Genomic DNA, 18,486 nt, shown 5'->3' on the forward strand with positions numbered 1-18,486 from the left:
GACAGCGGTGAGGTCGGCTCGGCTCGGGCTCCGGGCGCCGAGGACCGAAGCGGAGCTGCCCGGCGGCGGCTAGCGGGGAGCCGGCGCGCCCGGACCACCCGTTCCAGCTCCCCGCGCGCGGCCGCCGAGCGGGCGCTGGGAACGCGGCACCCCCCGACACCCTCCCCAACCCCGGCCCTGGGGGCGGGGCCTGCAGCCGGCCGCCCCCTCCCTCCCCTCGCGCCCCGCGCCCCCCCCGCCCCGCCCCGCCCGCCGCCGAGGCCCGGAAGGGGCCAGTCGCTTCCGTCTCCGCCGGGGATGCACGGAGGGCGGAGCTGCGGCCCGAGGACGCGACGCGAGCCCAGTTCCGGCGAGGAGGCCGCGCCAGTGACAGCGATGGCGGCGGAGTCGGCGCTCCAAGTTGTGGAGAAGCTGCAGGCGCGCCTGGCCGCGAACCCGGACCCGAAGAAGGTGAGCGAGTGCGCAGCGCGGAGAGGGACGGGCGTTGGGCGCGGCGCGGCCCGGTAACGGTCGCGGGCCCGGGCGCGGCCCCTTCCCGACCGGCCGGGGCCGCGGGGGCTCGGACCCGGAGTCAGGCCCCGCCGGGCTGCGGCCTGGGTGGGCAAGTTCGCGGCAATGGGCCGCTGCCTGCGCGGGGCAGGGGGCGGGGGGCGCACGACGGGCACGGGGCCTCGGCGGGCCCGGGACGGGGGCGCCCGCGGGCTCCCGGCGGCTGGGGCGCGCTTGGTGCGGACGCGGCGGGCCGGCCGGGCCCCCGGAGCCGCTCCCTCGGCGTCCCGGGCTAGCTGTTTCCCGCGGGCCGAGCCCGCTGGAGCTGATCCTCTCCCCGCGAAACGTGCTTGCTTGCTTAGTGTCTTCGGATGTTCGTTCCGAGGGAAAAGGAGCCGGTTCCGCCTGTGCTCTGATGGAGTCTGGGCTCAGTGTGCGGTCCTGCGTCTCTGAGAGACGTTTTTATGGCTTTCCGGCTTGATATCAGAACGTGGACCTTTGCGCTTTCTCAGTAAATCCCTTTCAGAACAAAACAGAATAAACCTCACGTCCCCTAGCTGTACGCACACCTAAAAACTTAGGTTGCAGTCGGAACAAACAAACAAAACGGTTAGAAGTTGCAGTTCGATTTCTTTTTGGCCTTGATAGAAAGGTAAGAGCTACCTTTTCTCGTTGCTGCGAGTGATGGGCACCATTTTTAATTGTACTAAGCTTTTTTTGGTTAACCTTTTTAACTGTTTTTGTGAAGTTGAACGCATTCCTCTCCCCTCTCGACTTTGTTTTATCCAGCTTCTCAGTGTCTGGGAGAGTGTCTGGATGTTAGAAAAAAAATTTTTTTAACTCAAATACACTGATGAAAACACTTAGGTGTTAGACATTCTCTGTGAGCACTCTAGCTCACAGTGTGCAGTTCCTAAGAGTTGGATCTCTGAGCCCCAGAGTGCCTTTTGAAGAGGAGGTAATGGAGGGAGCCAGGCGAGATAAAGTGGTGGTGAGATTTGAGTTCTAATCCATTTACCAGCCATGGACGTTGGGGACGCACTTTGCTGAGTGTGTTTGCTCACCTGCTTCTTCCTAGGACCCAAGTCAGAGGGGGAAGGCCAGGCTTATAGGAAGTGCTCAGTAGATATTAATCACCACTCTTTACAGGGTCTTTGTTTTGTTTTGTTTTTCCTGAAGGGCTCCTTTCTCTCTTCACCTTGTTCCCAGCCTGTCGTAGATGAGATTTTTTCCCTCCTAAAGGCTGTGCAAAGCATGTCACCATCAGGCCACTCTTTAACTCTTCTCATGTATAACTAGAGCCACTTCTTCAGGAAGCCATTTTAGTTTTAAATCTGTGAAAACTTAAATGCTTTTCATTGTTTATGTTCTATATTTCATTGCAGCTCCAGTACCTAGTGGCCAGACATATTTACAAGTTTCTTTTACAATAACCCTTTGTGGACATCTAATAAATGGTCATTATTTTTGAGCACTAGTTGGTTTTCCTTAACACTTTAGGTTTGTGACTGATTTTTAAAACCTTAAAGCAGTATTATGTTCTACTCCCTCCCCCACCAGTTTGGTCTTTATTACTATAAGGTTAAAAAAAAAAAAAAAGGACTATGTAGTATCCATAGTCATTTTCCCATTACAATTTAAATTTTGAAGTAGCATTTATAGTAATTGATGTGCATGAAATCCCAAATTAGGAAAAGGTTTTGTTGGCATTTCATCCTACTTGAACTGTTAGTGATGATTGTGAGTGTTTGGGCTTTCACTTCCCAGGTAGCAAATCATCCTAAACTTCTGGTTTTGCATTATCAAGATGAGAAAATGTTGGGAGATCCTTTTTGCAAAGGGCACAATAGTTGGCATTCAGAAATGAGCTAACTGCAGAGGGAAAACTGCAAGCTGGCACACTGGCCTTCTTCTCAACCTTCTGTTAACCCAACAAGCTCCCACAGGTTGTTCTTGAAATTGCAAGATGATTATATGGCAGTATTGAATTTGCAACTAACTCATAATTTCAAACCATTATTAGCCAGAGGGTTGATTCCAGACCTATGTTCATGGATTTCCTCGCATTAAGTATCGGTATTTAACTGTAACTTTGTTTTAGCTCTAAGTCCATCAGTGATCTGGACTTACTTGGGGAAAAGGTATCAGACCAGGGTCACTTGGCTCCTACTATCTAATTGGAAACCAGTTTTCATGGGTGGTAAAGTTACTTGCCCTATGTTACATTTTGAATGTGAAAACTACCAAGAACACAGTTTGATGACAAGTAGAGAACAAGAGGTCAACATTATGAACATCTTTTGCTCTTTGGGTTGAAGGAGTGTGCAAAGGACAACTGAGATTCCTAAGTGTGTACCATGCAAATGTTTGGCATTTCTCAATGAGCTATTATCAGTTCTTGCAAACTCTGCAGTTGGTCCCTTGGTTTGATAACAGCAAGTGCCCACCTACCTGAGGATGCCCAAAGTGCTTTTACCTTGTTATTACTTTGTACTTTCTTGAACCTCTTTGAAAATAGAGGGGCTCTGAAGCCCTTTTCCTCTTATGTTGTGCTAAGTCACTTTGAAATCTCCAGGGTTTTAGTTTTGTCTGCTTTCAAGTCACCCCTGCTAAACCAAAGCAAAGCAGAAATGCAGCATTTACACTTCCAATTAGTGTTAAGTTTTGAGATGAACACTCCCTCCATGACTTCTGGCCCCATCCTTATATGTTGGCTTTGTAGAGGTCCTGGGACTCTCTGTCCCCATAGTGACCTCCTTTACTCTGTGGACTCTAAACTATTACTGATGTAATACTGAGGAAGAGCTCTTCTGCTTTGTTTCCAGGCACATGAACTCCTGTTCTGTTTTCTTTTCCTATTTTCTAAGGACAGTGTTAATTGTGTTGGATGTTTCTCCTGTCTTTGTAGTTCATGCTATTGTAGACACACTTGACTTACTCATTAGGCAAGTTACCTAACCTTACTGGACTGTTTTAATATCTACAGTGGGGAGAAAACTATCCACTTTATAGAGTTGGCTAATGAGGATGAAATACGGTAACACATGTAAGAACTTAGCATAGTCACAGACACAGAGTAGATGGTCTATAAATGCCTTCCAGGGAATGGCATTAGCGGAGACAACCAGTTTTTAACCTTTACAGTGATCCTAAATTTTCCTGTAAGAAAAGGAATTGGCATTAATTTTTGCACCTATTGCTTGGGTGACAAGAAACACTCATAAATTTTATCCTGAGTTGGTTGATGATGGTTGATGATGGTGATCACATTTGAAGTGTGGAGGATAATTTTCATTCAACAATGAAGGTGAAGCTCCCTGGATACACTACTTGTCTTCTCATTTGTTCCCAGCCAAACAAGATTATCACTTGTGATCCAGTTGCTCTGCCTAGAGACGAAGTTCAGTAATTATTAAAGTAGAATGACCAGAAAAACATATTTGCTACTCTACCTAATAGCAATATGGCATACTAATTATAGCCTGGGCTACACATGGAAAAAGAACAGATCTTGTTACCTGGTGCTTAAATGTGAAGGTAGTCACAGTTAATCTATTTTGAACTATTTGTACTTTGCACCACTCCTTGAATGGTAAGTATGTTTATATACATGTAAACATTTCCTGAAAAGAAGCATAGCCAGTCATGACTTCGGGTAGAAATGGAGTAAGTAGGAATTAGCTGGGGAATATCTGGTTGATGATCAAGGGTAGACATTTAAAGAGCTGGCAGTTGATGAATGAAATGATTAATAATCATTTATTTAAAAAAAAAAAAAAGCCTTTAGTGAGCTTTTACAGTGTTCCAGGCACTATGGCCAAGGACTGCACGTGGTTTGTCTATGTGAATCCTCACAGCTTGTAAAATTGTAAAGAGACAGGATCAGTTCCTATTTTGCAGATGAAGTAACTAAGGTTCAAGGAGGTTAATGACTTGCGCGGGATCACCTGGCAGGGGGATGACAGAACCAAACTGAAGCCTGTCTCTGACTCCAAAACTCTGTCTCAACAGCTCTGCTATCCTGATTCTGACCTAGTTTTAGAACTATAGAAAGGAAGTGTGGCCAAACCCAGATCACTTGTCTAATCTACCCAGAGATTTTGTGTTCACAATTTGTACCAGCAAACCTCTGATTCTGGTAACTTGAAATTGGTCTTGAAATTCCCACTTGTATTAAAAAAAAAAACAGTTCTATTAAACTGTGACTCTTCCTGGAACCATGATACCCTTTTCCTGGAGAAACCTCTTCTCCGTTTCGCTTTCCTCTGTGCTGGGTCCATGGGTAATTTCCCTAAATTGGCACCTTTCTCAGAAATTCTCCCTCAACTTGGGGCAATGATAGTTGTTGATGACTTTTGTTAGAGTTGGTAGGTTTGGTTCTCTTATCTAAGTCTTACCTCCCCCTGGTGTTACATAGTAGTTGAAAGCAGGGGATCTGAAGTCACAGACCTGAGTACATCTGGCCCTTGGATCCTGGGGCAAGTAACTTAACTTTTCTGAGCCTGTTTTCATACTTGTAAAATAGAGATAATAACCATACTTCTTACTGTACAACACATAGAACTTACTAAGCACTTAACCATCATATTATTCTTATTTGTTCCAGTGAGTGATTATGATTTTATAGAAATTAATGTTTATTTTATTCTCTCTGCAGCTCTTGAAATATTTGAAGAAACTCTCCACCTTGCCTATTACAGTAGACATTCTTGCGGTAAGAAGCGTTAGATATTATATAACTACATTCCATCCCCTTCCCACTGGAAAGGTTGTACAATAAGATCAAAAGCATGGGCTTTGAAAGTGAAAGAAACCAGACACAAGGCCATGTATTGTATGGTTCTATTTATGTGAAATGTCCAGAATAGGCAGATCTATAGACAGAAGGTAAGGGGTGGGGGGAATTGGGAGGAATGGGGTTTTTTAGGGTTATGGAAATGTTCTGGAATTAGTAGTGATGGTTGCACAGTATTGTGAGTGTCCTGGAAACCAATAAACTGTATACTTTAAAAAGGTTAAAGTGAGCCTTGCTCAGTGACAGTATTGTAGCCAATGAGGTTTATCCGAGGTGTGATTATTGCTAATTGAAAATAAAATAAAATGGTTAAAATGGTGAATTTTATCTTAAAATTAAAAAAAAAAAACAAAACAACACCTTAACTTTGGCCATCAACTAGTCCTGGATTCAAATCCAAGTTCTATGACTAGGCTGTTCTTCGACGTAAAACAATAGATTCCTGCCTCACAGAGTTGTTGTAAGGACTCATTGAGGTTTGTATGCAAAAGCTCTCAGCTCAGTGCCTGACACCTGCTGTAATCGCTCTTGTTATTTATTGTTATAGTTGTAGAAGTGTTTTCATACACTGTTTTCCTCTTCTGAGGTTGGTGTGCTTTGCTACTGTGTGTCATTAGAGGTTTGAGGCATAGACACAAAGTAATTCTGTACTGAGACTTGCAAGGTATGTTTTAGGAAGGAGTTTCTCAAAGCAAGAGGCCTTATTTCCTTAGAAAGTTGTGAGCCTAGTTCTACCGCCCTCTAACAATTCTTTTGTCAAATCTGTAGGAGACCGGAGTTGGGAAAACAGTAAATAGCTTGCGAAAACACGAGCACGTCGGAAGTTTTGCCAGGGATCTGGTGGCCCAGTGGAAGAAACTGGTTCCTGTGGAACGGTAAGAACGTTTTTCTGTAGGTCTGTTCAGCGTCATGGTTAAAGCTGGCACTTGGAATGTTTACAGACAGATATGCTTTCTTTATTATTCCTTCTGTGCCTTCTTATTTAAAATATTTATTTTGGGAGTGCCTGGGTGGCTCAGTCCATTAAGCGTCTAACTCTTGGTTTCAGCTCAGGTCATGATCTCAGGGTCCTAGGATCGAGCCCCGAGTCTGTCTGGCTCTGTGCTCAGCACGGAGTCTGCTGGAGATTGTCTCCCTCTCCTCCCTGTGCTCCACCCCTTCTCGTGCTCTCTCACTCTCTAAAATAAATAAATAAAATCTTTAAAAATAAATAAATAAAATATTTATTTTGCCTTGATTATAAAAATAATCAGTGATCATTATAGGATTTTAGAAGATATTAAAAAATAGAAATAAGAATAAAAATTTCTTGTAATTCTGCCATCCAAACATAAGCATTATTAACATTTTGATATGTTTCTTTCTCCCCTCTTTTTATTTATTTTTAATTAATTTATTTTTTTAGGATTTTTATTTATTCGAGAGAGCAGGGAGCCAGATGTGGGGCTTGATCCCAGAACCCCAGCGATCATGACCTGAACTGACTGAGCTGCTCAGGCCCCCTACCCTCTTTATAAAAGACATTTTTATATAATTGTGAACAAACTATATAAACAACCACCCCTTTTTTTATGTAACAAGTTAAATATGTCCCCGTATTGGAAAAAAAAAATTTTTTTTTCAATTTTTTTAAAGATTTTATTGGGGTGCCTGGGTGGCTCAGTCGTTAAGCGTCTGCCTTCGACTCAGGTCTGCTTGTGTTCACTGCCGAGAGGGGGAATGGGAGAGGGAGAAGCAGGCTTCCTGCAGAGCAGGGAGCCCGATGCGGGGCTCAATCCCAGGACCCTGGGATCATGACCTGAGCCCAAGGCAGACGCTTAACGACTGAGCCACCCAGGTGCCCATAAATAAATAAAATCTTTATCTTTTTTTTTGAAAGATTTTATTTATTTATTGATAGAGCAGGAGGAGGGCCAGAGGGAGAAGCAGACTCCCTGTTGAACAGGGAGCCCCATGCAGGGCTCGATTCCAGGACCCCGGGATGATGACCTGAGCCCAAGGCAGATGTTTAACCAACTGAGCCACCCAGGCACCCCTGTGTTGAAATTTTTTTAGGCATTTTTCATGTCCTCAAGGTATTTGATCTTGTATCCTGCAGTTAAATGCATCATTTTCTGTTTTTGGAATTATTTGAGTTTTCCCAATCTCAAACCTTAGTTGAGTATCTTTGAGCAGGATATTCATCCTCTTCCCAAGACCTTGTTTCTAACTCTGCATCCTTTTCATTTCTTTTTGTGAGTTCAGGTTCTGTGACTTTGTCCTCTGAACAAGGATTACACTGCAATTTATATCTGCTCTATCTGCTTTTTCTGTTATCGTAGAAACACTGAGCCTGATGAACAGGACTTTGAGAAGAGCAATTCCCGAAAGCGCCCCAGGGATGCTGTTCAGAAGGAGGAGGAGATAGAGGGGGACTACCAGGAAAACTGGAAAGCCTCCAGCAGCCAATCCTATAGCCCTGATCACAGGCAGAAAAAACACAGAAAACTCTCGGAACCCGAGAGAACTCACAAAGTGTCTCACGTTCAGGAGAGGAGAGATGAGAGAAAGAGGTGCCATAGAGTTTCACCAGTTTATTCTTCAGACCACGAATCTTCTGATTATGGCCATGTTCAGTCCCCTCCATCGTCTGCCAGTCCCCATCAGATGTCCATGGACCATTACAGATCCTTGGAGGACGACCACGAGCCCTTTGTTCCACACCAGAAGCCTGGGAAAGGCCATAGTAATGCCTTTCAGGACAGACTGGGGATTAGTCAGGACCGACACCTGGGGGATCCCCAGGGGAAAGGGCCTGTGAGTCAGAACAAGGAACACAGATCTTATAAGGAAAAACGTCTGGTGGATGCCAGGGGAGATGGGAAGTCGTCTTTGAGCAGGGAGAAATCACACAAGGCCATCTCCAAAGAGGAACACCGAAGGCCACTCTCAGGGGATAGCACAAAGGAGAAACCGCCCTCTAGTGGTGTCAAAAAAGAGAAGGAGAAAGAGGGCAGCACCAAGAAGAAGTTTTTACCCCCCTTGGAAGTTGCTTCAGACAACCACCTTAAAAACAAGCCAAAGCACAAAGACGCAGAGAAAACCAAATTGGACAAAAACAAGCAGAGTCTAGACAGCTTAGATGTAGGAAAGGGGGCGGGAGACCCGCTGCCCAAGGTGAAAGACAGGGTTTCTAACAACCTAAAGACTTCAGAAGGGAAAGTAAAAACTTCTCATTCAGATAGAAAGTCAGTGAGCTCTCTCCCTAAGGTTGAGGCAGATATGGATGATGAATTTGAGCAGCCCACCATGTCTTTTGAGTCATACCTCAGCTATGACCAGCCCCGGAAGAAAAAGAAAAAGATTGTGAAAACTTCAGCCACGACTGTTGGAGAAAAAGGACTAAAAAAAAATGATTCGAAAAGCACTAATAAAAACTTGGACTCAGTTCAGAAATTACCTAAAGTGAACGAAAACAAGTCAGAGAAGTTTCAGCCAGCTGGAGCTGATTCAGCCAAGCTGAAAAAGGTAAGCCCTTCAGCCACTTGGTGGCTTCCCAGCTGGAGCATCTGGCCCTGCCGAACTCCCTGGCTGACTTTTACGTGGCCTGTTGAATTTGTTTCCAGGCCTCTCTAGCTGCCAGGGCAGCTAGCACCCAAGATGGGTATTTCCTACATCCCATCGTGCTGCGCCCATCTCTGTTTCCTGCCTTTGGTGGTGTCAGACCTGGCTGGCGGCCCCCCTGCAGCCTGGATCTGCTTGTGAAGTTGTCTGCCTCGTCAGCATTGCTGGGAATGGGCTGTAGGGCAGAAGGTTGTGCTCCTACGCGGGGGCTGTCCACTCACTGGGTCTTGTCTCTGCAGGTCCCTGCAGACGCATTGCCAGTGTTGCCAGACCTCCCATTACCCATGATACAGGCCAACTACCGGCCCCTTTCTACCCTGGAATTGATGTCCTCCTTCCCACCAAAGCGAAAAGGTAATTTTCAGCATTTTTTTTAAATGGAAAAAAAGATAATTTATTCACGATGTCCTAAGATTTTGGTGCACTTCCCAGCCTTCCAGGCTCTGGAGTTTGATGGCTTGGGTTTAATCACAGCTCTGGCTACAAGTTGCTGTGAACTGGGGTAATAATTTTCTTGGACTTCAGTTTCATACACTCTAAGTGGGCACAATAATGGTATCTGCCTCACAAGTCTGTTAAGTAGATTAAAAGTGATAATGCTGGTCAAGCTCTTAACTCTGGGTTTTCCCACATAGTAAGTGTTCGGTAAATCTTAGCTGCTGCCGTTACTAGCTGCCCTTTATTTGATGTTCTCCGTGAGCTTTTGATCTGGAAAAAAAAAAGTTCTGTTCTTAATAGAAAAATAACTAAAAGCCACCTAAGTGTCCCTCACAAGAGACCATCACTAAACCATGGTTCATCCACACAGTGGCCTCCTATGCAGCTGGAACAAATGTGGAAAGTCTGTCGGATATGGGATGATTTCTAAAATGTGATAAATGAAAGAACAACGATAGTGGGTGTTATTGGTGAAAGTGGAATAAAATACATACTTGCTTATTTTTGCATAGACTTGATGGAAGAATACACAAAACTGGTAGCATTGGTTGCCTTTGAGAAAGGGCACTGGGAGGCTGAGGAAGGGGGAGAAAAGGAGAGCTCTCCCTGTAGAACTTAGTGCCCTTTGTAACGAACAGTCTTGTCTTCCTTGCCCTGTAGCGCTCTCCTCACCCCAGGAAGAGGAAGAAGCTGGATTCACTGGACGAAGAATGAATTCTAAGATGCAGGTGTATTCTGGCTCCAAATGTGCCTATCTCCCGAAAATGATGACCTTGCACCAACAGTGCATCCGGGTACTTAAAAACAACATTGATTGTAAGTCACATGCTTTTCTCGTGCTCTAAAACACATTGTAGCACTGGGACCTCACCATTGGGTGGCTTGGCCAATATTCAACACTTTCACCTTTGATTTTCTGCAGCAATATTTGAAGTGGGTGGTGTCCCATATTCTGTTCTTGAACCCGTTTTGGAGAGGTGTACGCCTGATCAACTATACCGCATAGAGGAGTACAATCACGTGAGTATCCTGTTTGGGTGCAGAGAAGGCCATCTTCTGGCTCGTGTCTCCAGAAATAGCTTTGTCTCTGAGTCTGCAGTGGGTGAAGGGCAGGTGGCAGTGGCCGGTTCACTGTTCTGGGCATGTTGGTTTGCTTGCGGGCCTTGAAACATGCATACTTTTAGCACCTGCTCTGGCATCAAATCAAGATGGGTTTCAAAAGGACCCACTGCCCACCCTTCTCTTGAGCTTGCCTAGTCACAGAGGGCAGGGGAGAATTTTGGCAGCCCAGCCTCTGGGATCCAGGGCAGGGACAGAGCTTTGTGTGGACATTCAGGTGTCTGGTGAATATAAAAGAGCACAGGGGCACCTGGTGCCTCAGTCGGTTAAGCGGTTAAGCATCTGACTCTTGATTGCAGCTCAGGTCATGATCTCAGGGTCACAAGCCCCATGTCAGGCTCCGTGCTGGGCGTGAAGCCTGCTTGAGATTCTCTTTTCCTCTGCCCCTCCCCTCTTTAAAAAGAAAGAAAGAAAAAAGAGCACAGATTGGCTAGGTGTCTCCTAGAGACATTCCAGTGTGACCAAATGTCTTTCTTATAATGCTGGGACACATAGGCATTTGATTGCATTAGCTGGCTGTCTCTAATTCTGAGGGGTCATCCTTAGGTGGTCCCCTTGCCTGGGTGTGTCATCATCCCAGTTCTACCGGTCACCGGTTTCCTAAAGCAAAAACCTGGTCTTTTTTTTTTTAAAGATTTTATTTATTTATTTGACAGAGAGCACAAGTAGGCAGAGTGACAGGCAGATGGAGAGGGAGAAACAGGCTCTCCGCTGAGCAGGGAGCCGGATGTGGGGCTCGATCCCAAGTCCCCAGGATCATGACCCAAGCCAAAAGCAGCCGCTTAACGGACTGAGCCACCCAGGTACCCCAAAAACCTGGTCTTCAACTAGTTTCTGTGTTGTCTTCTCTCCTAACCCCACAACCCCCCAAAAGCAGCTAGTACAATGCCTCACACTTAACATTGTTTTAATATAGTGACTTTCTAGAACCATGGTATTTTAATATAATACTACTATGAGGACCAAAAAACCATGAGAAAAGTGGTCACCCTGAGGTAATTAAGATGGAAAAGAGATATGTCAGAGTGCTTGCATATACGTGATGCCCTGGTTCTGATTTTAGGTATTAATTGAAGAAACAGATCAATTATGGAAAGTTCATTGTCACAGAGACTTTAAGGAAGAAAGGCCAGAAGAGTATGAGTCGTGGCGGGAGATGTACCTGCGGCTTCAGGATGCCCGGGAGCAGCGGCTACGAGTGCTGACCAAGAATATCCGATCTGCACATGCCAATAAGCCCAAAGGTAATGGGGGAGGGAGGGTCCCCGGGGCGGGGGGGCCCTGGTGGGATGGGGCGACCTGGCAAAACAGTGAGCCTTGTGCTCTGGTTGACTGCAGGGCCTTAGCGGGCCGGGCTGATGTAGGCTCCAACTCCTAAATCTGTTTTGCTTATGCAGAAGCAGGGCAGGGATGGGCTGTATCTTCTGCCACCACACATACTATCTGTAGGGGTTTTCAGGGTTAATAATCCCCTGGCTTTGGGGGCACCTGAAAAGCCTTTATCTCTTAATAGTGTAGATTATTAAAATCACAGTAGGATCTCTGCTCAAAAAGGCAGGTATTGATCTCCATATTTCTCAACAGGCCGACAAGCAAAGATGGCCTTTGTCAACTCTGTGGCCAAACCGCCTCGTGATGTTCGACGGAGACAGGAGAAGTTTGGAACCGGAGGAGCAGCTGTGCCTGAGAAAATTAGGTAAGCGCTCGGCAACTTCAGGGTTTCTATGTGCTCCGGGAAAAGAGCCCCAGGAGCTTGTCATTCAGCCCTACAAGGCAGCCCAGAGGCAGGAAGCAGTTCATTTTGGGGGTGAGAGCATGGCCTTGCAGAGTGGATTTTGGAGGCCGACCTTGACCAGCTCAGCACTTGACCTACCCTGAGCCTCCGTGTCCACGACTGCAGCGTAGGCCGATAATTATTCCTGCCTCTCGGGGAGGGTAAAGATTAAATGGAGAACAGGACCTGGCTTCTGGGAGACACTCCCTTGTGCTTTCCCTTTCCCCATTTAAACAGACCATGCTCCTGGGGCGCCTGGCTGGCTCAGTCATTGGAGCATGCGATTCCTGGTCTCGGGGTCATGAATCTGAGCCCCACGGTGGATGGTAGAGATTACTTTAAACAAAAAATAAGAACCATGCTACTGTGATGACTACCTAAGCTCAGTCATACTAGCATTTTCAGAAAAAGATTTATACTCAAAGGGTGAGGTTAGTTGAGGTCCTCCATAGTGAAGGGCGAACGGCATCATCTCTGTGCCGTCGCCAGAATCGGGGGCGCTAGGGTCGGCCGGGCAGAGCCACAGAACGGGGTCTTCCTCCGACAGGCCAGCCCCAGGCTGCTGCGGCCGAGGGCACATTTCTCACACTTGGGCCTAACCAGCTGGCTCTGTGTTGCAGGATTAAGCCAGCCCCGTACCCCACAGGAAACAGCCCCGCCCCCTCCGCAAGTGGCAGCTGCAACAGCTTTAGCGGCAGCCCCGAGGAGCCAGCCTACGATGGCCCGAGCACCAGCGGTGCCCACTTGGCTCCCGTGCTCAGCACTGTTTCCTATGATCCTAGGAAACCGACTGTGAAGAGTAAGTAGCTCGGGGTTCATGCTCACATACCTCAAAACTGGTATTTGCAGCCTTTAACGTCCCGGCCGCTGCGTCATGTTGTGTGTGCTAGATGAGGCACGTGTCCGATGCTCTGCACGGAGCTGGTCCGAGTGCTGGTGCCCCCTTCCCCCGCTTTGTGCGTCATACACAAGGATCTTCCAAGTAATGATCGTACTGAATATTCGTTTTGGCGCTCTGCCCCCTCCCCTTTTTTTTTTAAAACCTAAATGTAAACCTGTTTTTCCGAGTAATAACAATGTGGGGTTCGTAACTGTTAACTGCTCAATGACAGTCCGTGTGGAGGGTTTAAAACCTATAACCCCCAGCTTCCAAGTATTTATTTTTTATATCTAGTTGCGTGTATTTTGTATTGTATTAGGTGTATTACCATAGACTATCTTCGGTGTTCTAAGGGGGCGTCCTCCCCTAAGAGCAGGCTTCTGTATGCACTCCAGGGCCCCTGGGCGGGTAGAGGTCGTGGCGTAAGCTTCGGCCGTGCTCGGGTTAATCACTCAGGAGGGCAGGCTCGCCATCCTTAGGTGGCGGCTACGTGGAGCTGGTCTTGGCCCTGTTGCTGCCCTGGGCAGACGGGAGTGAGAGGGCTGCTTTTTGCTGGTTTGGATACTGGGGAGGCAGAGTGAAACTGGCTCAGAACGGCCGTGAGCATCTGGAGGTAGTGAATCGCAGTTCTGCCGCCCGTTGCACAGCCTGGGGGGTGGCGGGCGGGGGTGGTCAGCCCGGGTCTCGGGGTTGGTGAGGTGGTCACGGGCCCGGCAGGCGCTCCAGCGGTGCTCCAACAGGCCGTTCTTCTGCTGTGGTGCCAGACAGGGCGCCTGCGTGTCCCCCTTGGTCTGCCGGCACGGACCCCAGAGCAGCAGGGCTGAGCCTTGATCGTCAGCCGCTCACGGTCTGTGGCCAGAGTGCCACGAGCTGAAGCAGCTGCCTTATTTCCCTTCTCACAGAAATCGCCCCAATGATGGCCAAGACGATTAAAGCTTTCAAGAACAGGTTCTCCCGACGATAAACTGAGGACTTGCCTTGGAGATGAAATTTGTGGAGAGGAGTACTGGGACACTGGGGCTTGGGGAATGGAACTTCCAAAGGAGACCAGGACCCTTTGCTTGGAGGCACCTTGCGGGCTCCGAACCCCACACGGCCCGCAGGTGTTGCCCCTTGTGAGCCTGCTGGCCGAGGCCTGGAGAACACTTCAGAACTCTGAAGAAGATGTGAAGCCTCAGTCTTACTGAGGATTTTAAGGTCAATTATACTTTTGTTGTTAATTAGCTTCTTTGTAAACTATAAGACATAGTTTTAATTAATAAATATTGCCCCCAGATTGTATTTATATTACCCCAGTATTTTTTTTTCCTTTTTTTTTTTTTAAGGCCCTCTACCATATACTTAGCCTTTTATTTTCAGGGTCCTTTATTAAATTTAGATAAAAACCTAGTGAAAGCCATTCCCCTGTCACAGTTCAGCTCTTCTGAGGGGACTCTGGTCCAGAGGGAGGGCTGGGTGTCCTCAGAGCCTGTGTGGTGCCTTCTGCACGGAGGGCCAGGAGTGGGTCCTGGGCTGTCTGTCCTACTGGGGCGCCTTGACATGGAGACCCGAAGTGTTTAAGGTAGACCCCTCACCTCTGAGGCCCTTCCCAGTGTTGCTTTGAGTTCCTATGCAGGTGCATCTCTTTCTTCATTAAATAGTATTTATTAAAGGAGGTTATTTGTAAAGGTCAAGAGTCTTTGCCCATCCTTTTTGCCAGTTGCCACTTTTTTGAGGCTCACTAGAGGACACAGAGCCTTGGGGGATCGATTTGCACAGAACCCCAACATTTTTACGATTTACAATTTCTAATTCAAAACTTTAGGGGTTTTTTTCCCCTCCCCTATTTTTCCTTCTCCCCACTAGCAGGGGGGGAAACACACAAGGCAGGGCTTTTTGTGCCCCTACCCCCCCATTCAACTTCAGAGTCTAAGAAGCCAGCACTTTAATCTCTGGTTCCCTGTGAACTGCTAACAGAAGTGAGTGGTTTTAAAAGTTGTAATGCTGTGTTCAAAATTGGTTTTGTTTTGCCTTTTTTTAAAAGGTAAGATCATGTGATTGGAAGAGCACAAGAATTTGCTATGTTTTGCAGAGAACTTTGCAGCTGAAGCGCTCTCTACTTTTTGAGTGTTTAAACCAGAATTTGGAGGGAACGGCCAACTTAGGGGAAGTGTCTGAGCTGTAGTGTCAGGATGGGGGAGGGCCGCAAGGACACCCGCCAGGTTGGGGAAGGGAGGATCTCTCTTTCAAGCTGACATAGGAGCAAGATCAGCACTTAGGAGGGCAGCGTCGGTGCCCTTCTCAGCTGTTGACGAGCACTGATCTCACAGGAACCCACTTGGTTGGGACCCGGGGGAAGGAGATGCTAGACATTTGAGGTGCCTGTCCTTAAGATACCTACGCGGTAGACGGCGGGCATGATTCGTAGGACAGCCTCAGGAGCTTGGCAGTTAGTCCCCTTGACAAGCTCCCTCTAAGCCCAGAATAGGGAGCGCACTGCATTTAACCATCCTGGAGACCTCAGGCTGACTGTGAAGATTCCGGAGCGAGCGGAGACTCTGTGCGGCAGAACCCGCAGTGTTCAGTGTGCGTTGCTGTGCAGGCTGCCTGTTGCAACAGGACACAAGTGTCGCTGTGTTTTCATTTGCTGTGTTTTTTAGTTGGGTAAAACACTATTTCTCTTGGTCTTTGTCTTACCATTCCACCCCCACCCAGCCCTGGCCTGCTCTGCAGATCTGGTGTTAGGAAGCCTCTTCCCTAACAGCCAAGTGAACGTCTGGGTCAGGGGCCAGACACTTCCTCCTGTAAGTGTCCGCCAGCTTGACTTTGTCTCTTGGCTGTGTGTTCAAGTCTTGGTCATTGAAACCAGTTTTTCATACTGCAGATTCAGTTGTGTAGGATTTCATTTCCTTTATTAGGAGTTTTTAGGCAGGGAGGGAAGGAAGGACACATTTGTTCATGCCAACATCACCACCCCTTTTTAGCACATACAGATTTCTGATCAGCCCTGTTTGCCTAGAGCCAGATCTTTCCCTCCTCCCCCTCCAAGAGTGTCTGCATCAGGGATGTGACTTGGTGAGAAGGGTAAGGAGGGAAGAGAAAAAGCCGAATTTCTGAACAACCTTCTTACCTGGTTATTGAAATGGCTGCAGAGCAGACACACAGGATGATGTTGAACCTTTGGTCTCATTTGTGAAAACGTGTGCAATCTTCTTCCTGTGCTACACTACATACAAATCACCAAATTACAAATTAACCCTTTGTGATCCTTGGTGTAATGAGCAGTTTCTTTGGGGCTTTCTCTTTCCGGGAAGTGGGAGGGAAAGGAGCAAGGTATCATCCTGCTCTTCATTTGTATTTTGGTCCCAAAATGTAAATACAATTTTCTATGTTACTTTTTTGTGGTAACTACCAAGATGAATATTTTAATTAGATAAGTTATATGAAAAGGAAGGAAAATTCCATGTCTAAATAAAAAAAAAAAAAAAAACCCATATACTGTGTTCTTCTTTCCTTTCTCCCTTATTGTGTCTGAGAATGGCAGTTGGTCACCAAGTGTCTGGTTCCTGGGCTGTGAGGTGGAGAGCTTAATCCCTGGACCTGGACCGGGCTTCATAAAGGATGTTGGATTTCTGTAGCAAAGCGGGCCTGGGGGATGGGAATCTGGGGAGAAGAACCCTTGAGCAAAGGGAGGAACCTCAGATGACAAGGAATACCTCCTGGCACTGAGGCATTAACCCCATATTACAAGCCAGAAGCTGGGGCTCAGGGGTGAAATAATGCAGCCAATCTGCAGCGAAGGTAAGGATGTGAAACCCAGGTTCTCTGGCTGCAAAGTGGGTGCCACTCCACCTGCCAGTCCCTGGGGGGTGTGAAGGACCCAGGTAGGTCTCTTCAGTCTTACACGGACTTGCCAATGAGAGCATAATGACAATTAACGCAGAAAGGTCATGTCAGCAAGAACTTAAGGCCCTGGCTGAGCTGCAGGAGCTTCAGCCTTTCACTAGTGGAGCCCAGGGCTTGGTTGCAGCCCCTGCATACATTGGATTGTATCTTTATTACGAACTGGGGGCGGGAGGGGGGACAGAGGGAGAGAGAATCTTAAGCAGACTCCGTGCCAAGCAGGGAGCCCAACACCGGGCTGGATCTCACAACCTTGAGATCAGGACCTGAGCCAAAACCAAGAGACGCTCAACCGACTGAGCCACCCGGGTGCCCCTATATTGGACTGGATCTTACATCAAACCTACAACATCTCCCAGAAGCACATTTTTATTCTCTCCTAACGAGGGCATTCTTGGTGTATGGACTTAACTTCCCCAGCCTTTACTGGATCGAATACTCACTCTAAGAAGTTACAATGCATTTGAGGTAAATTACGGAACATGGTATCTGATGGATGATTTTACCTGGAGTTTGTAAGTTAGCACCTTGTCCTTTACTCATTAATTCAACATTTGCTGAGCCAGAACCTGGATTAGACCCTGGGATACAGAGTAGCACACACGTCTGGCAGGCAGTTAGGTAAGAGTAACTGGCCTCACTGGTTCTGAACCCACCACTTGGCAGGCACTGCTCTGACTCATCCATATTGTCTCAGTTATCATGGTATCTTTGCAGGTAGGTGGTCATGGCCCCATTTTTAAAAATGAGAAAACTGAAGCACAGAGAAATCAAGAATGCCTGCAAGCTCACACAATCGGTGAGCAGGGTGCTGTGTGCTGGCCCAACTCCCAAGCACATGTTGTCAGTCACATTAAACCATCTCTACAATCACACACACCCGAGTTAGGCCAAACGCCAATGCAAAAAAATGCCCTAATTGTTGCGAACAATGATTTCTTCTCTTTGCTGCATATCATTAATGCCCAGAAGAACCCTCTGGCTGGCTTATCACCTTGGCAGATGCCCCCCTTCACAGACTTTCTCCCCTAAGGTTCAACATCCACTTCAGTCTCTCTGATGATTTGCCCAAATGGTGAAACAGGCAGTTTGTCCTCACAGACCCCCAGACTTCTCTTTCTGTGATGCCTGCTGTCTCAACCCCTTTCAAAAACCTCTGGGGTGGGTGGGAGGATGGGTTAGCCTGGTGATGGGAATTAAAGAGGGCACGTTCTGCATGGAGCACTGGGTGTTATGCACAAACAATGAATCATGGAACACTACATCAAAAACTAATGATGTAATGTATGGTGATTAACATAACAATAAAAAAATAAAAAAACAAAACCTCTGGGGAAAGGGCAAGCCATTAAAATTGTATATCGCTATACCTGTGTTTCTCAAGTATAGAATCTCTGGGGTTGGGGCCCCAACATGCACATTAAAAAAAATTTAAAAAAACAACAATTCTTAAAATGTTCATTAAAAAGTTCGAGAACTGCTCCGGCTGATTTGCCACAAATAGTT

General features: G+C 47.0%; 1 protein-coding gene and 1 pseudogene across 2 annotated transcripts; both read left to right on the forward strand.

Moving 5' to 3' along the window:
- The first annotated feature begins 294 nt into the window (after positions 1-294).
- ELOA (elongin A) lies at positions 295-16,571 on the forward strand. Of its 2 annotated transcripts, XM_081817715.1 has the most exons (11): positions 295-450; positions 5,147-5,203; positions 6,053-6,159; positions 7,606-8,791; positions 9,127-9,241; positions 9,986-10,141; positions 10,248-10,345; positions 11,508-11,688; positions 12,029-12,140; positions 12,839-13,017; positions 14,001-16,571. In XM_081817715.1, the coding sequence occupies exons 1-11, from the start codon at positions 298-300 to the stop codon at positions 14,060-14,062; spliced, it is 2,406 nt and encodes an 801-aa protein (XP_081673841.1). In that variant the 5' UTR covers positions 295-297; the 3' UTR covers positions 14,063-16,571. The 2 variants fall into 2 exon arrangements, with proteins under 2 accessions (XP_081673841.1, XP_081673842.1); XM_081817716.1 differs by lacking the exon at positions 12,839-13,017.
- LOC115942463 (U4 spliceosomal RNA) lies at positions 5,513-5,624 on the forward strand (annotated as a pseudogene).
- Positions 16,572-18,486: the final 1,915 nt, after the last annotated feature.

This window comes from Leptonychotes weddellii, chromosome 4, assembly GCF_054177405.1.
Source record: "Leptonychotes weddellii isolate Sample4059 chromosome 4, ASM5417740v2, whole genome shotgun sequence".
Classification (NCBI taxonomy): Eukaryota; Metazoa; Chordata; class Mammalia; order Carnivora; family Phocidae; genus Leptonychotes; species Leptonychotes weddellii.

Bases quoted from the DNA above. Each gene is read 5' to 3' on its own strand.
- ELOA (XM_081817715.1), top strand. From the start codon at position 298: ATGCACGGAGGGCGGAGCTGCGGCCCGAGGACGCGACGCGAGCCCAGT. The intron at 10,346-11,507 runs GTGAGTATCCTG...TTCTGATTTTAG, and splicing joins GCATAGAGGAGTACAATCAC to GTATTAATTGAAGAAACAGA. The intron at 11,689-12,028 runs GTAATGGGGGAG...ATTTCTCAACAG, and splicing joins ACATGCCAATAAGCCCAAAG to GCCGACAAGCAAAGATGGCC.